Source organism: Geotrypetes seraphini, chromosome 11 (assembly GCF_902459505.1).
Source record: "Geotrypetes seraphini chromosome 11, aGeoSer1.1, whole genome shotgun sequence".
Taxonomy (NCBI): domain Eukaryota; kingdom Metazoa; phylum Chordata; class Amphibia; order Gymnophiona; family Dermophiidae; genus Geotrypetes; species Geotrypetes seraphini.
Window position 1 is genome coordinate 13,446,723 of NC_047094.1, and position 19,624 is coordinate 13,466,346.

Sequence of the window (19,624 nt, forward strand, 5' to 3'; positions counted from 1 at the left end):
CCACACAATTGTTTCCCACGTATTCACCTTTATAGGACCCCCAGGGACCCCTGAAGAAGACTTTTTGTCGAAACGCGGACCGTGCTGGGTCCTGTATCCCTAGCGGACTGGGTCCTTTAAGGCTTTTATGTGGATAACCTATTTTTATGTGGATGAATTCATTTTTATGTGGATGAAATTATTTTATGTGGATGATTTTGGTGTACCTTTGGAACTTTGACTCTTTCAAATAAAGTCCATTTAGGAACATCGTCACTCCAGGGACGCACAGCGCAGCGATGCTGGACCCCCCTCCGCCCCAGATACCCCCTCCCTCACTATGATACTGTTCCCACAATAGAGAATGTCCCGTCTTGTTTGTAACGGGTTAATCTTTTAGCAAGCAGTAAACCCACTTAACACAAGTTAAATGTTTTTAGTGCATATAAGCTCCAAAAAACAACCCACACTGAAGGAAATGAAACAAAGACCACCTCCCTTTTTTTCTATTTTAACTGAACTTTTCCACTGAGCTGTGTTCTATCTTGACAGGCAGGATCCTGCATCTCTGTCTCGCCTCACCATCGCAGATCTCATCCCCGATCTCCAGCATATTCTCTTTTGGATGTCCAACGCCATCGAGCTCTTGTACTTCACCCAGCAGAAATCCCCCATCTACATACAGAGCATGGAGGAGGAGATGGACATTAAAGGTACGGCCTCTCTTCATATGTTATAATGCTCACCCTCTTTGGCTAATAAATCTAATAAAGGATGCTGAAGCTTCAACCTATTCCTCCTTTTATCCTGAAATGTTCTTCCCCATCTGCAATACAGGCAGCCCCCGGGTTAAGAACGAGTTACGTTTTTAATGCTGTTCTTAACTCAGATTTGTATGCAACTCAGAACTTGTAGATTTTAAGACTCTTGCTGCTTATCTCTGCTCCTAGGGTTACCAGACGTCTGGATTTGCCTGGACATGTGCTCCTTATGGGGACATGTCCGGAAGGCTTTTCAAAGCCTGGCACTTTGTCTGGGTTTTGAAAAGCTTTCCTTCACATCGCGTCGGGCAGGAGGGCATCTGTGCATGGGCGGACGTCCTGCCCGACAAGAGCAGGCAGTAGGGACGGGACTGTGGTGGGATGGGTGGAGCTGGGTGGGCCTGGGGGCAAATCTAGGGGGTCTGGATTTTCCAAAAGGAAATTCTGGTAACCCTACCTCTGCACCCAGCTGACACAAGGGCCAACTGTCCCTACCAGTGTTCCCTGTAAGGTATAGCTTGCACAACCACACACTGTTCTTAATGTGGCCATGCATCAGTCCTGAATCTGCTAAAGCAAAAATGTAGGGAGCCTATGCCACTGGAAATACCGCTCAGTGAAATCACATGAAGCCACAACCATGTTCTTAAGTAGCAACATTCCAGAGCTCATATTGTGATGTCATAATGGCTCATTCCACCAATGCCTAAGAGCCAACCTCAGCAGTGATGTCACAATGGCTTGATTATTCCTATACAGGCAGTCCTCGGGTTAAGAACGAGTTACCTTTTTAAAGCTGTTCTTAAGTCAGATTTGTCTGTAACTCAGAACTTGTAGATTTTAAGATTCTTGCTGCTTATTTCTGCTCCCAGCTGACACAAGGACCAACTGCCCCTCCCAGTGTTCCCTCTAAGCTACAGTATGCACAACCACACACTGTTCTTAATGCGGTCATGCATCACTCCTGAATCTGCTACAGGAGAAATGTAGGAGTCTGTGCTCCTGGAAATACTGCTCAGCGAAATCAAATGAAGCCGTGACCATGTTCTTAAGTACGAGTTGTACTTCAGTTGGGCATCTAACTCGGGGACTGCTTGTACAATGTTTCTGCAAATTTAAAATGAATCTTCCTTAGCTTTTTTTTTTTCCTGTTCTCAGCACACACTCTGCTCTGCTCTCTGAAACCTTTGATATTTCTATGTGATTGTACTGATGTATCAAAAGCACTAGAAGTAGAAATTATTACAGGAAATGAGTTGATCCTGGAACCCGTTATACATTTGTTGAAGAATGTTGCAAAAGATGGGGTGGAGGGGGGGGGATGTGCACATGTTTTTCGTGGCCTTGTGACTGCACAGTGTGTTTTTGGAAGGCGCTGGAAAGTTATAGAAGGACACGACAAAGTGCTTGCAAAACTGACGGAGGTTTGTCGAACAGACAGAGAATTGACGGTTTGACAACACACGTTGCAGAGAGCTAGGAAGAAATGGCAGTGTTTTGAGGAGCGATATATTGCTTATGGTAGTAGTAGATGACGGCAGATAAAGACCCAAATGGTCCATCCAGTCTGCCCAACCTGATTCAATTTAAATTTTTAAATTTTTTCTTCTTAGCTATTTCTGGGCAAGAATCCAAAGCTCTACACGGTACTGTGCTTGGGTTCCAACTGCCGAAATCTCCTTTAAAACCTACTCCAGCCCATCTATACCCTCTCAGCCATTGAAGCCCTCCCCAGCCCATCCTCCACCAAACGGCCATACACAGACACAGACCGTGCAAGTCTGCCCAGTAACTGGCCTAGTTCAATATTTAATATTATTTTCTGATTCTAAATCTTCTGTGTTCATCCCATGCTTCTTTGAACTCAGTCACAGTTTTACTCTCCACCACCTTTCTCGGGAGCGCATTCCAGGCATCCACCACCCTCTCCGTAAAGTAGAATTTCCTAACATTGCCCCTGAATCTACCACCCCTCAACCTCAAATTATGTCCTCTGGTTTTACCATTTTCCTTTCTCTGAAAAAGATTTTGTTCTACGTTAATACCCTTCAAGTATTTGAACGTCTGAATCATATCTCCCCTGTCTCTCCTTTCCTCTAGGGTATACATATTCAGGGCTTCCAGTCTCTCCTCATACGTCTTCTTGCGCAAGCCTCCTATCATTTTCGTCACCCTCCTCTGGACCGCCTCAAGTCTTCTTACGTCTTTCGCCAGATACGGTCTCCAAAACTGAACACAATACTCCAAGTGGGGCCTCACCAATGACCTGTACAGGGGCATCAACACCTTCTTCCTTCTCTCTTTATACGGTGAATATCTTAACGTGGAGTACTTGACCTCATTTCGAGGGACCGTATTGTAAAGGGAGGGGGAAGGGTAATGGGGTTTGTTAGGTGTTCGAGTGATTTTGTCTCGCTGGATTTCGTTTGTAAGAGTACATATTAAATTTTTCAAATTATAAATGTTATTTAAAAGGAGTAGGTTTCCTTAAAAATTTTAGAGATCGGTTTTCAGGCGGCGTGGTCACCGTATCTATTTAAGCTTTCTGGCACCCGTGTGGCACGTTCTGGCACCCGAGTAGATATCTACAGAAACTTTTCTTGTGATTCAAAAAATACTAATACCAAACATCGCAAAACCACTAATAATTGAGATACAACGGTAAGGTTTTATTATATAGGGGTTCAAAGGCCTCAGAATCCGGACTTATGTACCCAAGTAGGGTTACACTTCTCCCTCCGTATTTGCGGTTTCTGCACTCGCGGTTTCGCTGAGTCGCGATTTTTCGCATGCTGTCTCCGCCCCAAAAAATTACATCATGAGTAAAGTTCCTTTTCCTTTACTGTACCGATAAAAAAAAAGTTTAGCGCTTTCCAACATTCACTCTGAAAATCGCTGCTTCCATGCTTTCTCCCACAAAATCGCTGCTTCAAATCTTTCACCCTCAAAATCGCTGCTTCCCAGCGTCCATAGAGAGAAACACTGCTTCCCAGCATGCATGGGAAAAAAATCGCTATTACCCTGAAAATCGCTGGGAATTGCTGCTTGCCTGCTATCAGCCTTTTTTTTTTTTTTACCCTGTTGAGATTATTACTAGAGAATGACACGGTGACAAAATTCATCACCGTTCCCGTCCCCGCGGATAACCGCGGGAAACCATCTTCATGTCATTCTTTAAGGAAAGAGGAAAGAATCAGAATATAAATGGCCACAACCCCTGACCCGCAAGCTTTGCTTTGAATAATGCTGAGATTGAGCAGCAACATTCCAGAGCAGAGATTGTGATGTCATAATGCCTCATTCCACCAGTGCCTAAGAGCCAATCACATCAGTGATGTCACAATGGCTTCATTATCCTTGGCTCCCATAAGAATAAGAGTATGAATGGCCACAACCACTGACCCGCAAGCTTTGCTTTGAAGAATGCTGGTGTAGAAGGACAGAGGATGAAATAGAAACTAGAAAATGACATGGGTTTATTTCCCGCGGTTATCCGCGGGGACGGGAACGGTGATGAATTTTGTCACCGTGTCATTCTCTAATTATTACTGTGCTACTGTATTGTTATTCCTCCCAAAATTGCGAATTTCAATAGTAATAATAGTGTCTGTTTCCAAAAACCGCGAATAACATATAAAAAGTTATTTGCGGTTTTTCCATATTCACGGCTATGTTCCGCCTGCATCCACCGCGAAAACAGAGGGAGAAGTGTATATTGTGAACGTTTCCACATACTTCAGTTCACGTCACAGGCTTATCCCCCTCACTCCCTAGTTTTATTATTTTTTTCAATCAATTTATTTTCTTTAATATCTCATTTTCTTCTTATCTTTATTCTAATTGTTTTGTTTTGTTTTTTAATTATTTCTTTAAAAGATAGATTCAGTATTTCTACCCTCATCTACCAACCGGAAAATCTGGTAACCCTATCCCTCCCCCATGTCCAGCATCTCATCTCCCCTTCATTCCCTCGCCCCCATGTCCAGCATCTCACCCTTCTTCCCTTCCTCCTGCTGCTGCCGTCCTTTCCTTCAGCTGAGTCAAATTCCCAGAGACATTTCAGCACAACGATGGCTCTCCAGGAGAGGCCTGCACCCAAGCACTACCCCAGCACAGGCCTGTGCTTAAGGCCCCACCTTAACTGCATTGAAGTGATACTTTCCTGCTGTGTGAGCGATGTGTCGCTGACCCATAGGGGGTTCCAACTTTTCAAAATGATTGAGAATGCAAATTGTAACACCATTATAGAAGCTCATAAAAACCGCTCTGAATTGACTCCCCCAGTCATTAGCAGCGATGCAGAAGATTTCAATAAACAATTTATTTTAAAAATTTCTATACCATTTAGAACTAAACGGTTTACATAATTTTACATACACAAAAATTGTAAAAAAAATAAAATCAGACAAACAAACAAATAATCCTCAGAGAACCATCTATAAAATAAATGCCAAAAGGCTTATACAAAGAGTCATAAAAAAATTCTTCAACCAGTAACACTCCTTAAGAATCACTGTCATAAAAAAAAGACATCTACAAATAACACTAAAGAATTTATACCTTCCTAGACACAATTAAGGAACTCGCTCGATATTAGGGTTAACCGGCTTTCACAGCACCCTCGTTGCTGGCATCTCTGATCATTCTCGAAATTCCGCTGTCCTGTTCAGACACCTAGTGGCAGGGCTGTTCCATAGTGCTAACACCAGCCAGCCCTCCTATACCGTGCTCCCAAAGCAAAATGATGGCGAGGGGAACTAAGCCCCTGTATGAATTGAATAAGGCAGGTCAAGGTAAGAGGGGATTCTCGTAACAAGATAGAATTGGCTGAAATTCACCCTGTTCGTGTCCTTGATTTCATCCTTTACAGCGAAAGTAGCAAAAAAAAAAAACAACAAAAAAAAAACCCCTGAGGAAGCTAGCTGAGTGTCAATTATGTGCTGGCTCTGGCCTCTCTGAGTTCCCATACTGATAAGATCCAGAAAGCAAGAGTGAGACAAAAGGAACAACAGCAATGCATTCCTTCCGGTTGCATTCTCGACATTTTTCTCTTATGAGCTAACTGTGATGCACACAGAGGTAAGACACATGCAAAATACAGAACATCTGCACCAGAAGAATGCTGCATTAATTGGATAAAATTCCAAGTTGCCGTACTTTTAAAGGGTATCTGGAAACTCTCTAATAAAACATTCAAACTTCTTACATCCAGACAGGTTTTAGGCAACACCACTCTACAGAACACTCATTAATAGGAATGACCACTTCCATACAATACTTTTTAGATCACCACCAATCAGTTCTATTAATTTCATTAGATCTTTCAGCTGCGTTTGATACGATCGATCATGAGCTCTTACTAAACAGGCTTCAGTCTATTGGAGTCACAGACCAGGTACTTTCTTGGTTCCAATCCTATCTATCCGATCGTACATCACATGTGTTATTCAATAATGAAACCTCTAATAATTTTTCTTCTACATTCGGTGTTCCGCAAGGTTCTATTTTGTCTCTACTTCTCTTTAACATTTTTCTTGCTCCACTTCTTACTCTATGTCAATCCATCGGCTTTAATGTTTTCGCCTACGCCGATGATATTCAATTATTACATCCTATTGATACCACTAATCCTGCGGATTTCTTAACAATCAACACGAAACTTGAAAAAATATCTCAATGGCTAAATAACAATTGCTTAGCATTGAATATTAACAAATCAAACATATTACTCTTCCCCTGGAAAGACAACTTCAATCTTAACTTTCCAATCACTATCAAAGGTCAATCACTGCAAGAAGTTAAAAACATAAAAATCTTAGGAATCATATTTGATCATAAGCTTACATTTCATGATCATATCAGCAGTATCGTTAAATTCTCTTTTTTTAGGCTCAGACAAATTCGTTCTATTTCCCAATTTCTCTGCGCTAAGTCTCTTAAAATCCTCATTCACTCTCTTGTTATATCTAAGATAGACTATTGTAACGCTCTGTATAATGGTATTGCTCAAAAGGAAATCAAACGACTTCAGATTATACAGAATACATCTATTAAATTAATTACTAAAGCAAAGAAGTTCGACCATGTTACACCGCTACTTAGGGATGCTCATTGGCTACCAGTTACACATCGGGTAATTTATAAAATTTGTTTGCTTACATTTAAGACTCTTTTTTTCAAAACTCCTGCATTTATCTATAAATATTTGATTCCATACTCCACCAACCGAACATTAAGATCCACAGAACAACATTTATTATCAATCCCATCTCTAAAAATCATAAGCACCCGTCGGCAGGTAATTTTCTCTGTATCAGCTCCCCAACTTTGGAATTCTCTCCCTATCTATTTAAGGGAAGAATCCAATATAGAAAAATTCAAAGGTAAACTGAAGAGTTTTCTCTTTAACGATGTTTTTGCTAATTAACCATCTAATTTTTTTATCACAGTATATTATTAACTCATAAGCTTCATTGAAGCTTTAATTCTTTCCCTTTCCCCTTTTGTGTTTCCCTTATTTGTTCCTTACTCTTTAAACATATTGTAACTCTTCCCCATATTTTTCCTCACGTATCTTGTTTTTAATGTATTGTCTGTCTTTTAATGTATTTTTCCCTCAAATTTGTAATTTTAGCAATTTGTAAATCGCTTAGAATTTGGATTAAGCGTTTAATCAAAATACAATAAACTTGAAACTTGAAACTTGAAACTTAATGTAGTCAAAAATATGCTCAGAGACCTAGAGGCAAAAACAAGGGGCGAACCCCACGAATGTCGCCTCGCCACCCAATCATTGCATATATTTGGACAAACTTTAAAAAAAAAAAAAACGTACTTTCTTCGCTGCTTATGCAGTCCAAATGATGGTCTATGTAATTAGTTGAATTATAACAAAAGAAGTTATATTTTATCGAGGGTTACGACGTGGCCCGTTTCGTTCCTGCGTCAGGGAACCGATAGGCAAGATTCAAAAGATTTTAAAGGTGGTGTTTGTCTCAAAAACAATTTAGTCAGCTCCTTCGAAAGTGCAGGCTGCTTCCACTGCGCTCAAAACGCGTAAGCAGCGAAGAAAGTACGTTTTTTTGAAGTTTGTTCAAATCTATGCAATGATTGGGTGGTGAGGCGACATTCTTGGGGTTCGCCCCTTGTTTTTTGCCTTTAGGTCTTTGAGCATATTTTTGACTTCATATGGAGATATCTTTATCAATTTAAGAAGTTTGAAAGCTCCTTTTACTAAGGTGTGCTAGCGTTTTTAGTTTCCCCTCTGTGTAGAGAAGGGGTCTCAAAGTCCCTCCTTGAGGGCCGCAATCCAGTCGGGTTTTCAAGATTTCCCCAATGAATATGCATGAGATAAGAACATAAGCAGTGCCTCTGCTGGGTCAGACCAGAGGTCCATCACGCCCAGCAGTCCGCTCACGCGGTGGCCCATCAGGTCCAGGCCTGTATAGTAATCCTCTATCTATACCCTTCAATCCCCTTTTCCTTCAGGAAATCATCTAATCCCTTCTTGAAACCCAAGACCGTACTCTGTCCTATCACACCCTCTGGAAGCGCATTCCAAGTGTCCACCACCCTTTGGGTGAAGAAGAACTTCCTAGCATTAAATATTGAACTAAGGCCGGTACTGGGCAGACTTGCACGGTCTGTGTCTGAGTATGGCCGTTTGGTGGGGGATGGGTTGGGGAGGGCTTCAGTGGCTGGGAGGGTGTAGATGGGCTGGAGTAAGTCTTAACAGAGATTTCGGCAGTTGGAACCCAAGCACAGTACCGGGTAAAGCTTTGGATTCTTGCCCAGAAATAGCTAAGAAGAAAAAATTAAAAAAAAAAAAAAATTAAATTGAATCAGGTTGGGCAGACTGGATGGACCATTCGGGTCTTTATCTGCCGTCATCTACTATGTTACTATGTCACATTAGTTCTGAATCTGTCCCCTCTTAATTTTTCGGATCTATGTGCATGCACGGCTTTCAATGCATATTCATTGGGGAAATCCTAAAAACCCGACTGGATTGCGGCCCTCAAGGAGGGACTTTGAGACCCCTGGTTTAGAGGATGTAAATTTAAAAGACATCATCAACATCTTTTCTCACATCAAGCAGCATTATAGGATAAAGAGCTGGAACAATTGGTTATGCCTACTACTTATGGGGAATTTAGGAAACACCTAAAAACATATCTGTTTCTGAAGTACAGTACTCCCCTGATATTCGCAGGGATTCTGTTCCAGGAACCTGGAGAGACTGGAGATTGTATGCTGTATGCTCCGACCGCCTCTTCCTGCACTAAGTCGGGCCTTATCCAATCAGGAGCTGCGTGTCACAGAGGCGGTTGGAGCATACAGCGAGTGATTTACTGCACTCGCCAGCGCTCCGGCTGCTCTCTCCTGCCTCTTCCACTGCCCTCTCCTTGTTGGCGGTTCGCGGTAGAGAATGACATGGTGACAAAATTCATCACTGTTCCCGTCCCTGCGGATAACTGCGGGAAATAATCCCATGTCATTTTTTAGTGTCTATTTCAGCTTCAGTCCTTCTACACCAGCATTCTTCAAAGCAAAGCTGGGCCCATTCATACTCTGATTCTTATGTGAGCCAAGGATAATGAAGCCATTGTGACATCACTGATGTGATTGGCTCTTAGGCACTGGTGGAATGAGGCATTATGACATCACAATATCTGCTCTGGATACCAGAGACTGTCATTCTGTAGTGTCTGTTTCAACCTCAGTCCTTCTACACCAGCATTCTTCAAAGCAAAGCTTGCGGGTCAGTGGTTGTGGCCATTCATACTCTGATTCTTATGTGAGCCAAGGATAATGAAGCCATTGTGACATCACTGATGTGATTGGCTCTTAGGCACTGGTGGAATGAGGCATTATGACATCACAATATCTGCTCTGGATACCAGAGACTGTCATTCTGTAGTGTCTGTTTCAACCTCGGTCCTTCTACACCAGCATTCTTCAAAGCAAAGCTTGCGGGTCAGTGGTTGTGGCCATTCATACTCTGATTCTTATGTGAGCCAAGGATAATGAAGCCATTGTGACATCACTGATGTGATTGGCTCTTAGGCACTGGTGGAATGAGGCATTATGACATCACAATATCTGCTCTGGATACCAGAGACTGTCATTCTGTAGTGTCTGTTTCAACCTCAGTCCTTCTACACCAGCATTCTTCAAAGCAAAGCTTGCGGGTCAGTGGTTGTGGCCATTCATACTCTGATTCTTCCCTCTCTCCTTTAAGAATGACATGAAGATTGTTTACTGCGGTTATCCGCGGGGATGGGAACGGTGATTAATTTTGTCACCGTGTCATTCTCTAGTTCGCGGTCAGAAAATACCGCAAATGACCGGGACCGTGAACCACCGACCGGCAACAACCGGGGGAACACTGTATTTAGGCAACTAACCTGCACAAACTTATTCCACAATAGCTGATCCCTAGAGATGTTAATCACTAGCTTTTAACTTTGTTAATTCCACTCAATTTGTAGCATCTTTTAATCATTGCAAACCGCATAGAACGTCACGGTCCTGCGGTACGTAAACTGTTATTATTATTAGCGCGTGCTAATCCCGCGCTACGCGGCTAGAACTAACGCCGGCTCAATGCTGGCATTAGCGTCTAGCGTGCGCGGTATTTTAGCACGCGCTATTCTGCGCGATAAAGCCCTAATGCAGCTTAGTAAAAAGAGCTCTGAATGCTTTATAGGAGACTGTTTTGTTTGTTTTTTTTTGCAGTTTCTAGATTTCCTTTCTTCAATCACTCCCAGTGATACTAGACCAAAAGCTTTTGGTTTCCCCAGTATTGTTTTGACTTACCGTATTTGCCGGCGTATAAGACGACTTTTCAGTACCTTAAAATCCTCCCCAAAGTCGGGGGTCGTCTTATACACCGGGTACTGTTTAGAGAGCTGCACGGGGACGCCCCTAGGGTCGCGGGGATCCCGTGGGGACGCCTCCGAGGGTCGCGGGGCTCCTGCGGGGCTGGATGCTCAGTCTTCTGGATGTACGCGGCTCTTCTTCTCCCTACCTTCTCTGCTTGCAGCACAGAGCCGAACGGAAGTCTTCCCGACGTCAGCGCTGACGTCGGAGGGGAGGGAGGGCTTAAACAAAGCTTAAACAAAGCCCTCCCTCCCTCCGACGTCAGCGCTGACGTCGGGAAGACTTCCGTTCGGCTCTGTGCTGCAGGCAGGGCAGATAAGGAGAAGGAGAATAGCCTTGCGGTTCGAGTGGCTACCAAGGGAGAGGGGCGGCCGCCCCGCCCCGGTTGCAGCACAGCCGGCCAGGTTCCCTTACTTTTGTGGCACTTCCCCGACCGACCGATAACAGCCCGGGTCCGACAATCCTCCCTGCCCTTAACCGCGAATCTAAATTACCTTCTTACAGCTGCTGTAAGAAGGTAATTTAGATTCGCGGCTACAGGGCAGGGAGGATTGTCGGACCCGGGCTGTTATCGGTCGGTCGGGGAAGTGCCACAAAAGTAAGGGGACCTGGCCGGCTGTGCTGCACCCGGGGCGGTAGAGAAGGTGTGCGAAAGAAGGGGTAGTCAGAAGGTAATTTAGATTCGCGGTTAAGGGCAGGGAGGTTTGTCGGACCCGGGCTGTTATCGGTCGGTCGGGGAAGTGCCACAAAAGTAAGGGGACCTTGCCGGCTGTGCTGCACCCGGGGCGGTAGAGAAGGTGTGCGGAAGAAGGGGTAGTCTTATACGGCGAGTATATAACAAAACTCTATATTTTAACTAAAAGTTGGGGGGTCGTCTTATACGCCGGCAAATACGGTAGTCTATTTTTAAAGGGAGCAGTTCTTGGTTCATGCACTCCAACCAAGCTTTTCTGCTTCTTTTCTTACTCTCATTTCCTAAATATCCGGTATGATTCTTCTACGTATCATCTGAGATTTGTTTGTGTTTCTTCCATTAAATAAATGACCAGCAGAACCTTGAGCTCAGATCCTATGAGATTTCAAAGCTAAGCAGGGAGAGATCGAGCCTGTATTAGGAGAAAATATTAAAAAACAAACAGGCCCTGCTGAAGTGTGGAGAGAGCTAAAAAAAAAAAAAATTCAGTTGCTCTTCCCCCTGAGCCACTCCAGTTACTTATTTAAAATATTTTACGTCCCATTTTCTCCATCAAATAAAAAAAGGAGATTTCGCAGTAACTAAAACAAATTCAAGCCCAAACAAATATCCCCTAAGGAGTTCTCTTGAAAAGGTATTAGAACACTCTGTGCTGTTCAAAATACTAAGATTAAACATTAAAACATGTGTGAATCTCTTCCTTGGACATTTGGCGGAATTTTAATATAGACATTTAAAATCCTATAACGTGGTTGGAATCTTAAAGATATTCTGACTGGCGGGGAGTCACAAGCGGTGTGCCACAGGGATCGGTGCTGGGGCCGTTACTCTTCAACATATTTATCAATGACTTGGAAAAAGAGGCAAAGTGCGAGGTCATAAAATTTGCAGATGATACCAAACTGTGCGGCAGAGTTAGGTCCAGGGAGGAGTGTGAGGACCTGCAAAGGGACCTGGAGAAGCTGGAGGACTGGGCAGACAAATGGCAAATGCGCTTCAATGTGGAAAAATGCAAGGTCATGCATATAGGGAAAAAGAACCCGTTGTTCAACTACAAAATGGGGGGGGCATTGTTGGGAGACAGCAGACTTGAGAGAGACTTGGGTGTGCTGGTGGATGCATCACTGAAGCCATCTGCACAGTGCGCAGCAGCCTCGAAAAAAGCCAACAGGATGCTTGGCATCATAAAGAAGGGCATAACAACCAGAACGCGGGAAGTCATCATGCCATTGTATCGAGCGATGGTGCGTCCACATCTGGAATACTGCGTTCAGTATTGGTCGCCGCACCTCAAGAAGGACATGGCGGTACTTGAGAGAGTCCAAAGGAGAGCAACGAAAATGGTAAAAGGGCTGGAACACTGCCCATACGCCGAGAGGTTGGATAGGCTGGGGCTCTTCTCCCTGGAAAAAAGGAGGCTCAGGGTAGATATGATAGAGACCTTCAAGATCATGAGGGGCATAGAGAGGGTGGATAGGGACAGATTCTTCAGACTGAAGGGGACAACAGGTACGAGGGGGCACTCGGAGAAACTGAAGGGAGATAGGTTCAAAACAAATGCAAGGAAGTTTTTTTTCACCCAGAGGGTCGTGGACACTTGGAATGCGCTGCCGGAGGAGGTGGTCGGGCAGAGTACGGTACAGGGATTCAAACAGGGATTGGACGGATTCCTGAGGGATAAAGGGATCGTGGGATACTGAGAGAAGTATCCAGGAAATAAGTATAGAAACCCAACCAGGTCGTGCATGTGCAAAACCGGAGGATTAGGACTTCGATGGGAAGATAGGACTTCAATGGGAAACCAAGGTGGCAAGGGGGCCCCTTCTGGTGATTCAGACAGGTCGTGACCTGTTTGGGCCGCCGCGAGAGCGGACTGCTGGGCAGGATGGACCTATGGTCTGACCCGGCGGAGGCACTGCTTATGTTCTTATGTTCTTATGTTCTTATTGTCATCTGTGGCTAAATTTCCACAATTAATAGGAGGATCTAACTTGCCAGAATTCACCCTTATAGAAATGAATTTATCAGGATGATTTAAAAAAAAAAATCCTGCCCCTTTGCCAGATGTCAAGTTCGTATTCCGCTCTTCTCCAGAAAGCTCTGAGTGGATTGCAGCATCTTTTTGGACAGTCCTTTGTGGTTCCTTTCAATCTACGATTAACAGGAAGAAAACAAAGGCATTAATAGTTTCAATTTTTAACTATTTGAAGGGGGAAAAGCATCAGTTTTACCTGCAAAAATGTCAGTGTGAAGATTGCAGAGAGAGAAAAAGTACATTTAAAGCTTAAGATAAGCATCACGTTACCTGATTATTCACCCTCACATCCAAGGTCTAGGGATATATAGATCATCGAGCACCAAAGCAGGACAAAATATAATCCCAAGCTCCAAATACCAAGCCACCTTCTAGAACAGGGGTAGGGAACTTCAGTCCTCGAGAGCAGGATTTCCCCAATGAATATGCATGAGATCTATTTGCATGCACTGCTTTCAATGCATATTCATTGAGGAAATCCTGAAAACCTGACTGGAATACGGCTCTCGAGGACCGGAGTTCCCTACTCCTGATCTAGAACTTCTGATTTACATTACATTAGGGATTTCTATTCCGCCATTACCTTGCAGTTCAAGGCGGATTACAAAAGAATTATCCAAGATGTATTACAACAAGAACTTACAAAAAAAAAAATAAATAAAATTGGTCATTTTCAAAAGGAGTAAGAAATGGGTAAGGTTATTTGTTTGGGGTAGTTGGCTTAGTGAGAGGTGGAGTTTGAGACTTGCGCTATTAGTTCTTTTTTCAGAGTTTTCTTGAAGAGTATGGTCTTTATTTCTTTTCTAAAAGTCTTGTAGTCGAGGGATGTCGTCAGTAGATTGGCGATTTGGTTGTCTAGTTTGGCTGCTTGAGTGAACAGGAGGCCATCATATAGTTTTTTCCGTTTGACCTCCTTAATTGGGGGGTATGAGAATGGGGTGTGAGTTTTCCTATGTCTGGTTGCGGTGTTGTGGATGAGGCGGTTATTCAGGTAGTTTGGACTATCTCCGTATAAAGTCTTAAATAGTAAGCAGTAGAATTTAAATTGTATTTTGCGAAATGAACAGTTTATGAACGTATTCAGATTGAAAATGCTGTCAAACCACTGCATTTAAGTTTGTATTGACTCCTGACGTAGGCGATCTTGCCGAAACACGGCCCGTGTCGGGTCCTTTTTATGTCTGACTGTGGTTTAATAAAAGTGCTTAAAGAGCCCTGCGGTGCTCGCTGGTTACTGGTCATTTCTACTGATCAGCTCCGCTGTTGCGCTGCTGCAGTTATAGGGACCATTTCTCCAAAGGAAGGCTATGTAAAACTTAAGAATAGGGGATTGCGCAATACTCTTCCTGAAATAGCTGCATTCCTTTTGCTTTGGTTGAAGTTGGGCCGTGAAGCGTAAAAGCGCCGCCTCTCAGTTCAACTCTTTGTCCTGTTCAATTTTGCAATGTGTGGCGCAGTGGTTAGAGCTACAGCCTCCGCACCCTGAGGCTGTGGGTTCAAATCCCTCGCTGCTCCTTGTGACCCTGGGCAAGTCACTTAATCCCCTCATTAAGCCCCAGGTACGCTAGCTAGAGTTTGAGACCACCGGGACAGATAGGGAAATATGGTAAAGTACTTAGGATATAAGTTGGCATATAAATAATTAAATAAATAAATAGGCCCGTGGTTATGCAACTGCAAGGCATTGCTAAGAAAGATTTTGTCTCGGATCTATATCGTAGTAGCACGGTGCAGTTTTCAGATTGAATAAAGAACATAAAAGGTCAATATTCAAAGAAAAGCCGAGTGCCTAAGTTCAGCACCTTTTTTCTGCACATAAAGTTATAAATTCAACTAAAAACAGAGTGGAGTTAGGACTGTATCTGATTTCAAGAAAGCATAGAGGGATCATCGTGCTTAGTAGGTGGTATGGGTGGGCAGACTGGATAGACCCATCATTTCCTGTTTCTTTCTAAAACTGAGCCTCTTAAATTAAGCTTACTATTTATTCATCTACATTTTGGTGACTAAAGGGGGGGAGGGTTTATCCAGCTGCCTTAGGGCAACTACCTGTGTTATTTGCCCCTTAACTCCACTTAAAAGGGTGCTAAGGTGGTTTGTCTTGCGCTAACGCAACATTAATAGTGCATGTAAAAAAGCTCATATGTAAATGTTATATGGTGGCACTGGGTATATCGCAAGATGTTGCATAACCGGTGGGCTTATTTTACCATCTGGGAGCATTGGACTGCAAAGCCACAACTCGATGGCTCCAGGTCATTGTGTAAAGGGACTGGCAATGGGGCCTGCCTTTAAAGCTGAACTCCCTCCCTCCTAGGCCACTCCCTTCACCCTCAAAAGTGATCCCCCCAATCTGACTAGCCCCCTCTAGCAGCAATTCCCACCATAAAACGCTCCCAAATCCTGAACCCCCGGTCCTCACTCTCTGAAGGATCCCCTCCTAATGGTAGTACCGTGAAGCTATCACTAGGGGTCACCAGTGCCATTTTGGATTACAGCACAAGTGAGGGCAGGAGAGATTGGGCATTGCCTCTGCTCAGACCACTGACTATCAATGGTCTACCTACTGTAGGCTGAGGTGGGGAAAGGGTTGGAGTATTTCAGGCTTTGGGGGGTTTCATAGTGGAGACACCACCACTAGGGGGCAGGGGCTAGTCAGAAAAAGGAGGACAGATTGAGGTATCCGGGTTTTATTTCCATTGAAAGCCAAGGAAGTAAAACTCGGATGTCTTAATCCGTCCTCCTTTTTCTGGAGCCATAAGGGGGGACAGTTTGGGGCTCACTGTGCAGGGAGCGGTTGTTGGGGGGGAAGGGTGCCCTAGAGGGTCATTCAGCTTGAGAAGAAAGAGGCACATCCTGTAGGCAGTCAGCTGGCACCAGCGCCTCTCCTACTCCAGCACCCTCTACTGGCGGCTCAGGACCCCGTCTTTGCGCTTGTGCAGATGTCGACATGAAAACATCACGCGTGCGCATGTTGTCATCACATCGACGTCCATGCGTTTCCGGGTGACGTCCAGCCGCGGCCCGGAGTTTGCAGTGCCGCCGAGTAAAAAAAAGTTTGCAGAGCACTGATCTAGGGGTTTGACTCCTTCGATCTCTGGAATATCAGGCCTCATTCTATTTCACGTAGGTTCTGCCTCTCAATTATCCTTATTGGGAAGTTCTGATGTAAAATACAGCGATGTTGGTTTGCTTTTTCCCCGCTCTTCTGTGCTGCCCTCGCAAGGCATACAGACATCATCAGTTACTTCTGGACTGAAGAAGCCTTTTCTGGAAACGTCAATCGCTCCTCCTAAACTTACTTGCTCCACTTCATCACTGACGCTGAAACCGTGGATTGAAGACAAAGTTTTATTTTATTTTTCTTTCCAGCTTATGATTTATCTTTAATCTTATCTATTGTTTTGCCTTTTGTCTTTGTTTTGTTCTATTTCTATTATTTAAATTTCTCCAGAATTCTACTGTTCAACGGCTCCCCCTTCTGCTTCTATTGCTTTCTCTCCTCTCTTCTACCTTCCAAAATGTCTTGTTAAAATGTTTATTTTATTTTTATTTTTCCTCTAACTCTACTTTTCACTTCTCTATTACCCTCCAGGTACTTTAGTTAGATTGTGAGCCTTCGGGACAGTAAGGGAATTTTTCAAGTACCTTTCTTATTTCTAATCTTAATGTATATTTTCTGTAAACCGCTTAGAACCTAACGGATGTAGCGGTATATAAGAAATAAATTACATTACATTACATTACTTTGAAAAATGGGCAGGGAAACGAAAACGCATTTCAAGCAAGTGCTTAAAATGAGCCTTGTTTGCACACATAATAAATATTTATGAGAGAGCTGCCGAGTTTATACATTCCACCCCGGCAACCATTTATTTCTGCTGACTTGGTATGATAGAGAAACATAGAAACATGATGGCAGATAAAGGCCAAATGGCCCATCTGCAGCATCCACTATCTCCTCCTCTCCCTATTGGCTAAGGCTCTTAACATTTGCATCTCCTCTTCCTATAGGCTAAGGCTCTTTACACCTGCATTGTGATGTCATAGAACTTTATGGTTATAGAAACATGACATCAGATAAAGGCCAAATGGCCCATCCAGTCTGCCCATCCGCAGTAACCATTATCTCTTATCCCACTTGCGTATCCCAGGCTTTATTGAATTCAGACACTGTCTTTGTCTTCACCACCTCTTCCAGGAGACTGTTTCACGCATCTACCACCCTTTCTGTAGAAAAGTATTTCCTTAGATGACTCCGGAGCCTGTCGCCTCTTAACTTCATCCTATGCCCTCTCATTCCGGAGCTTCCTTTCAAATGAAAGAGAGTCGACTCATGCACATTTACACTAAATAGGTATTTGAACGTCTCTTATATCTCCCCTCTCCCTATTGGCTAAGGCTCTTAACATTTGCATCTCCACTTCCTATAGGCTAAGGCTCTTTACACCTGCATTGTGAGGTCATAGAGCTGCCCATCCGCAGTAACCATTATCTCTCTTCCTATCCCACACCCTCTTGAATTCAGACATAGTCTCCGTCTCCACCACCTCATCCGGGAGACTGTTCCACGTATCTACCACCCTTTCTGTAAAAAAGTATTTCCTTAGATTACTCCGGAGCCTGTCGCCTCTTAACTTCATCCTATGCTGTCTCATTGTAGAGTTTCCTTTCACATAAAAGAGAGTCGACTCTTGCACATTTACATTACATAGGTGTTTGAACGTCTCTTATATCTCCCCTCTCCCTATTGGCTAAGGCTCTTAACATTTGCATCTCCACTTCCTATAGGCTAAGGCTCTTTACACCTGCATTGTGAGGTCATAGAGCTGCCCATCCGCAGTAACCATTATCTCTCTTCCTATCCCACACCCTCTTGAATTCAGACATAGTCTCCGTCTCCACCACCTCATCCGGGAGACTGTTCCACGTATCTACCACCCTTTCTGTAAAAAAGTATTTCCTTAGATGACTCCTGAGCCGATCACCTCTTAACTTCATCCTATGCCCTCTCATTCCGGAGCTTCCTTTCAAATGAAAGAGACTCGGCTCATGCGCATGGAAAATAGAAGCTAGATGGAAGAAATACTCTGGAGGTTATCAGAGGCTGAAACTTTTCACACTATTATATATTCAGTTTTCTATACCATTCTCCCAGGGAGCTCAGAACGGTTTACATGGATTTATTCAGGTATTCAAACATTTTTCCCTGTCTGTCCCGGTGGGCTCACAATCTATCTAGTCTCCCTGGGGGCAATGAGGGGGATTAAGTGACTTGCCCAGGGTCACAAGGAGCAGCGTGGGTTTGAACCCACAACCGCAGGGTGCGGAAGCTGTAGCTTTAACCACTGCACCACACTCTCGCCACATATATAGTGTAATAATGCAAATGCAAACACGATACCCTAGCCAAACAACTAGGAGGCTGACAATCCCAGTGGAATCCAACTGAATCTGTATTTAAAATCCGTTACAGATGTCTTTGAAAACCGCTCTGAATTGACTTCCCGGTCATTAGTACTGTAGTGGTTTACAAGCTTCCGATAAAAATATGCAGATCCGTCAGCCAAGCAAAGAAACTGAAAAGTGGTTTGCTGTGATAAAATGGCGTGAAGACTTATGCAATCAAGTTGTATTTTTCTAGAATTGTTTTTTTAACATTAAAGGTCTATTGTATAGGGGGAATCAAGATGGCGTCGGAGTGAGTCGAGCTACCAAGTGGCTCCTGCTCTGTTTGGCATTTTTTTCAATTTTTCAACTCTTTCTTATAGAAGTTTACCTGCTATGCCTAAGCGCAGGGGTAAGCAGAGGAGTGTGCTTCCTGCCTCCTCTTCCACTTCACTGACTCGGCAAACGGCAATAACATCTTATGTCGTCCCAGTTGGAGAGGGCGCATCCGCTGACCGAGGAGGGCAGACCTCGGTCTTGGAAGGCGACGTTTCGCTTAGCCCCTTTGGGCCCGGAGTTCCTCCGCGTCCCGGGATGATGTCGGGGACGCCCTCAGATGCACAGGAAGCGCCGGAATTGATGTCTCCGGCGGCGCTGCAGGTCTCACCCCTGACCCCGGATGGAAACCACAGCTTGCTGACTTCCTTACAGTCAGCATTGGAAACCGGAGGACCTGAAAGTCAGCGGGAAGCGGGGAAGGTGGAGATGGATCCTATGGTGGAGTCCCCCGGAATAGCTACCCCTGCTCCCCTGATTAAACCAGCCGTGATTGACATGGAGGCATTATGGAGCGCTATGGAGACTTTACATAAGGTATGCTCCCAA

General features: G+C 44.0%; 1 protein-coding gene across 3 annotated transcripts in view; it reads left to right on the plus strand.

The window, feature by feature from the left end:
* RADIL (Rap associating with DIL domain) overlaps positions 1–19,624 on the plus strand; it is a 118,380-nt gene that overhangs the window by 58,876 nt on the left and 39,880 nt on the right. For all 3 annotated transcript variants that reach the window (XM_033914421.1, XM_033914423.1, XM_033914422.1), the window contains one exon: positions 532–692. In XM_033914421.1, coding sequence (XP_033770312.1) covers positions 532–692 — 161 coding nt within the window. The remainder of the gene's footprint in view (positions 1–531; positions 693–19,624) is intronic.